Below are 6,101 nucleotides of genomic sequence, written 5' to 3' on the forward strand. Positions count from 1 at the left end.
ATGGTTTATGTATATACATACAAGCATATTATTATTTTTGTGTGGTCTTTTTGTAATACAAATTCGAACAACAAAGTTTGTTATAGGTGGATCCGTCACGGAATATACTTACCATGATCAAGCATAAATATTGACACCAATGTAACACTGTAAGTTCATACTCCCTCCGTCCCAAAATATCTGATGTTTTCGTTTTTCGAGAAACAACTTTGACAAAATATATATTAAAAAATATTAATATTTATGATACATAATTAGTATCATTGGAGAGATCTTTGAATCTAGTTTTTTTTAATAAATTTATTTGGAGATACAAATGTTGCACGTATTTTCTACCAATCGAGTCAAACTTATGGCACGGAAACTAAAAGCGACAAATAATTTAGGACAGAGGGAGCCTGTAAAATATCCCGCTAGGTGATATTTTTCTTTTTACATAAAAGAAAAGAAAAGAGCACAAATATAAACTGGCCGACCCTCACGTCCCCAATCTCATCCTTCCGTCCTCTGTTCATCCTGCATAGTAGTCCCTCAGTTGAAGAAAAAAAACGTAATGGTAGCTTTAAACCTGACACGTTTTGTCCAGATTTAAAGCTTAGAGAATTACGTTTTATTGGATGGATGGAGTAGGCACCACGCTACTCCTGCTAATACTGGACTACTACTCCTACATCCCTACTAGTAGGGTAGAAAGGGGAGACGCAGACGCTGCAGTAGCAGTAGAGCCAACGTGCCATCGTTACGGCAAGTCATTTTAAGGAGTTTCCGCTTGTGTCTACTCTACCCCTTTGCAAGTTATTTTAAGGAGTTTTCACTTGCACCCTTGCCATTCCGTGTTTTTCACCGGTGCCATCGTTACGGGCGGCAAGTCCACGCTGTTCCTGCCGCGACATTACTACAAAACCAAGCCCCCGTCTCGCAAGTCTCTCTCCAACTCCAACCCTCAGCACAACCCAGGCCAGACCGCCTGCCTGCAGCCTGGCCAGCTGCGTGCCTGCTGTCGTCTGCGGCGCGCCGCCCGCCCGCATCGGGATCCCCAGAGCAGCTCTTGGGCATAGGGGAATGTCCCAGGTCAGCCACCGTCGCCTCTGCAGCACAGCGAAAGCCCCGCATTTATTTGCCACCTAGAAGGGGCACACCTCGCGAGAGACCCAGCAGCGCTAGACAGAGCCAGCCAGCACCCAGCAATGGCTGCTGCTGCTGCTCCTATATAGCGGGGGCCGGGGCCGAGCGCTCGCTCGATCCAGTTCTCACTTCCTGAGCGAGGAGGAGGAGTGGTGTGCTGTCCGGTTCCTGTTCGTCCGGCCATGAGGCCCGCTGGCGGTTGCCGCGGGAGGGGGCTGCTGGTTCTCGGCCTCGCGCTCTGGGTCTCGGCGGCGCTGCTGCTCCGTGGCTGCGCGGGGCAGCAAGTGGAGGAGGACGGCGCGGACGCCCCGGCGGCGGCGGCGGCGACGGCCCCCATGGAGGAGAAGGAGCGCAGGGCCCTGTACGCCGCCATCGAGAGCTTCGTCGGCAAGGGGTGGAACGGCTCCGGGCTCTACCCCGACCCCTGCGGCTGGTCTCCCATCCAGGTGCGCCCCTGCCTTCCTGTCTGCGCTTTCCCTTTCGCATGTATCTATGCTGCTGTGCTGTTTGATTTCCTGGCCCGCGTATGTTTCATCTTCATCATGTTCTTCAGATACATGAGAGAAGCTTTTCTCTTTGTTTGTTTTTCGGCTTTGCCCGTCCTCGTCACATGCCCTTTCTCGGTGCTCCCCTGCTTTGAGCTCCAATCCAAAGCCGTTTGCGAAGGGAGGATCAAGTCGGTAGTTTCCAAAATTTCTGGCTTTCGGTAGCCTCTGTTTTGTCTTGTGTTCCCTGTTCCTCAACTGTTGCTTCAAGAGTGTGCCACTGTTTTGCTGTGCATTCAGTTCACTGTTGGACGAGACCTCTGCTTGATCCTCTTCGGTCTTCACACTCAAACTTTACTGATATAGGAGGAGGATCTGATCTCTTGGGCAGGAACTTTCCACTCGCATGAAAGAATCTCCCATGATTTGAAATCCCCTCGAGATTTTCCCATACAGTACTATCTATTTTTGCCCTTGTTTAGTTCGCGAAATTTGGATTTTGGGGCTACTGTAGCATCTTCGTTTTTATTTGGCAAATAGTGTCCAAACATTGACTAATTAGGCTTAAAACGTTCGTCTCGCAATTTCTCACCACACTGTGCAATTAGTTTTTCTTTTCGTCTACATTTAATGCTCCATGCACGGGCCGTAAACATTCGATGTGACAGGTACTGTAGCAACTTTTTGAATTTTAGGGTCCAACTAAACCAGGGCTTAGTATCCTGTTCCTTTTGCTCGCGGACATGCTTTTTTTCCCCCGAGAAGGAATTCATTCCTACTACTACTATTATGTTTCTACTCCATAGGACTTTGCTCTAACAACTGGAATCACATGCCTATTTACCTTCACGGTACAATGGGATTTCAATTTGGTTGTTACTAGTAAAGTTAAGAAGGGGCCAAATTTGTAATGTCACCATCTGCTAGTAGTTACCACTCCGGGTACTGTTCATCTTGTGTTACTTTCCGTGTCTGCAAGCGAGGGACACTCAGATTGCAGCGTGGTTGTCTGCCTGTTAAAATTCAATTCAATTTATGTGGATTAACCAACTGGTTCTTTCTTGGATGCCAAAATCCGTGCAGGGGGTGTCATGTGATCTCTTCAATGGGCTGTGGTACCCAACAGTGATGAGCATTGGCCCAGTTCTCGACAACTCGCTGCAGTGCGCCCCTGACGCCAAGTTCAGCCCGCAGCTGTTCGACCTTCGGCGCCTCCGGATGCTGTCCTTCTACAGCTGCTTCCCGGCGAGCAACCCCACGGCCATCCCGACCGCCGGCTGGGAGAAGCTGTCGGGGACGCTGGAGACGCTGGAGTTCCGCACGAACCCGGGCCTCACCGGCGGCATCCCGCCCTCCCTCGGCCGCCTGGCCAGCCTGCAGTCGCTGGTGCTCGTGGAGAACAACCTGACGGGGCCCATCCCCGCCGAGCTGGGCGCGCTGTCGAGGCTGAGACGGCTGGTGCTGTCCGGGAACGGGCTGTCGGGGCCGATCCCGGCGACACTCGGTAATAACGACCGCCGCCACCGCCACGCCCACGATGACGAGCTGTTGATCGTGGACCTGAGCAGGAACTGTCTAACCGGCTCTCTGCCTTCGTCGCTAGGTGGCCTCACGGGGCTCCTGAAGATGGACCTGAGCAACAACCTGTTGCAGGGCAGCATCCCGCCGGAGCTCGCGGGGCTCAAGAGCCTCACGCTGCTGGACCTCCGGAACAACAGCCTCACCGGCGGGCTGCCGCAGTTCGTGCAGGGCATGGCGTCGCTGCAGGACCTGCTGCTGTCGAACAACCCGCAGCTAGGCGGCGGCCTGCCGCAGTCCGGCTGGGAGACGCTGGCGGTGAACCTGGCCACGCTGGACCTGTCCAACGTCGGCCTCGTGGGACCCATACCGGCGTCCATGGCGGCGCTGACGGGGCTCCGGTTCCTGGCGCTGGACCACAACCGCCTGACGGGCGCCGTGCCGCCCGAGCTCGCCCAGCTGCCCAGCATCGGCGCGCTGTACCTGAACGGCAACAACCTGACGGGGGCGCTGCAGTTCTCGGCGGGGTTCTACCGGCGGATGGGCCGGCGGTTCGCGTCGTGGGACAACCCCGGGCTGTGCTACAACATCGCGGCCGTGGACGCGGCGCACGCGCCGTCGGGCGTGGTCGCGTGCAAGGACCTGCAGGAGCCCAGCGTAGCGCGGGACGGGGACGGGGAGGAGGAGGGCGGGAGGAAGCCCGAGGCGAGCTCCAGCCTCGTGGCCTCGTCCAGTCGGTCGGCTGCCAGGGTCGGTGGGCTCTGGTACCTGGTGGTGGTTCAGGGAATGGCGGCTGCGGTTCTTGGATTGATGTCCCTCCTACTATAGCAAGCAATCAGGTTCAGAAACTTGGTGGAATGGAAGAACATGGAGAAACTTGTAGTACTAGGGTGAGCACGAACTAGTTTCTGCGTGTTCTCTGATCTTTTGGCATTTTTTTTTTGGCTGGTGGCTTTGCATCTGCTGTGCTCATCAGATGGGGAAACATGAATATGGGGGTGGTGGCTGTGAGCCAGATTACAGTAGAGTAACTACTAGGAAGTGAGTTCTTGTGGACTGAAGGTGTGTAGTGGTGGATAGGGTAGCTTCTCCGGGGTGTTTTTTTGCTTGTAATTAGCTTGTGTTGCCCTGTGATCCTATGTTACAACAAGAAGTGGATATTTATCTATTTAGGAAAAAGTCTACATAATTCCCCAACTATTTAAGGTGGATTACTTCACCCCAAACTATAAAACCGAATTTTCTACTCTCTGGACTTTCCAAAACCGGTCAAATAAACCTAAAGTCTACATAATTCCCCAACTATTCAGGGTGGATTATTTCACCCCCAAACTATAAAACCGAATTTTCTACCCCCTGGACTTTCCAAAACCGGTCAAATAAACCTTCACCCCCCAAACTATAAAACCGAATTTTCTATTCCCTGGACTTTCCAAAACCGGTCAAATAACACCCGCCTTCAACCCACCAAGCGGTTTTGGACAGTGTTTTTTTAACGATGACGGTGATTTTGTCTTTTTCTTTTTTATTTATTTTTGCTGAATTTTTGAAAAATCATAGTAAATCGTAGAAAAAATCAATTTTGTTGGACTTCGTATGAGTAGATCTACACAATGAACATATAATATTGTATTCTTTAGTACAAAGTTTTTGTCGTAGCTTCAAATCTATGCTTTTATGTAATTAAATAGAATAATTCATAGCTGCAGCTTTTATGGTCCAATTGTGATAAAATATTTATGGAGGGCTAATTATTGTATGCTTGAATTATAATAAAAAATTCATACTCATTGGATCATGTATAACTTAGTTATAGATTTATGCTCTATAACTAAGTTATAAATGATCCAATTAGTATGAAAATTTTACTACAGTTCAAGTATACAATAATTAGCCCACCATAAAAATTTTACCATAATTGGATCATAGAAGCTGCAGCTATGAATTATTTCAATTAATTACAGAAAAACATGGATCTGAAGCTATAGATAAAACTTTGTACTAAAGCATACCATATTACATATTATATGTTCACTGTATAGATCTACTCATGTGGAGTCAAAAAAATTGGATTTTCTATTTTATGATTTTTCTATAATTTACTATGATTTTTTAAAGATTCAGCGAGAATAAATAAAAAATAAAAAGACAAAATCACCGTCGCTGTAGCAAAACCATTGTCCAAAACCACTTGGGTGGTTTATTTGACCGACTTTGGATAGTTCGAGCGGTAGAAAATTCAGTTTTATAGTTTGGAGGGTGAAATAGTATAGTTGAGGGCATCATGTACACTTTTTCTATCTTAATATCTACCGGAGTAGAGCGTTGCATTTTGCTCTCACGCTCAGTTGTACTCCTACCTGTGATGTGCTGGTTTCGTCCGTTGTTGGACTAAACTTGAAAAATTGGCGTGCTTCATTCACATGGAAACAGTTTCCTGCTGTTGCACCGAATCCTTGTAACCGAAGAATTGGAAAGATCTGAAGATCTCTGATCCTCTCCATTGAGAGAAAAACATAGCGACGGTATCGGCAGACGGGCAGCACGATTCGGCCGCGACACAGAATCAGAAGAAGGGGAGCGGGCAATGCAAGCAAGCACGATGAAGCAACGGCGGCGCATATGTCTGCTGCCGGCGATCTTCTGTCTCTGCTGCTGTCTTTTGCGTGTTCTCGAGTATGAACCGTGACGCTGATTGCGCGGGACCCCGCGCGCTCAGACGAGCCAGAGAGAGGCGGCTGTGTTTAGTGGGGGAAATTTAGGAATTTAGCCACGGTAGCACTTTCATTTTTATTTATCAATTAGTATTCAATGACTAACTGGGCTCAAAACGTTCGTCTCGCGATTTTTAATTAAATTATATAATTAGTTTTTTTTTTGTCTATATTTAATGCCCCATATACATATCGTAAGATTCGATGTGATAACTATTGTAGCAATTTTTTGGAAAACTTTTTAAAACTAAACATAGGC

The 6,101-nt window shown here is 48.6% G+C and overlaps 1 protein-coding gene across 2 annotated transcripts; it reads left to right on the forward strand.

Annotated features, from left to right (window-relative positions):
- The first annotated feature begins 948 nt into the window (after positions 1 to 948).
- LOC136457918 (piriformospora indica-insensitive protein 2-like) lies at positions 949 to 4,309 on the forward strand. 2 transcript variants are annotated; one of them, XM_066457932.1, is made up of 3 exons: positions 949 to 1,571; positions 2,694 to 3,114; positions 3,214 to 4,309. In XM_066457932.1, exons 1-3 carry the CDS (start codon positions 1,308 to 1,310, stop codon positions 3,954 to 3,956), a joined length of 1,428 nt encoding a protein of 475 aa, XP_066314029.1. In that variant the 5' UTR covers positions 949 to 1,307; the 3' UTR covers positions 3,957 to 4,309. The 2 variants fall into 2 exon arrangements, with proteins under 2 accessions (XP_066314029.1, XP_066314028.1); XM_066457931.1 differs by having other exon boundaries at positions 2,694 to 4,309.
- Positions 4,310 to 6,101: the final 1,792 nt, after the last annotated feature.

This window comes from Miscanthus floridulus, chromosome 6 (assembly GCF_019320115.1).
Source record: "Miscanthus floridulus cultivar M001 chromosome 6, ASM1932011v1, whole genome shotgun sequence".
NCBI lineage: Eukaryota > Viridiplantae > Streptophyta > Magnoliopsida > Poales > Poaceae > Miscanthus > Miscanthus floridulus.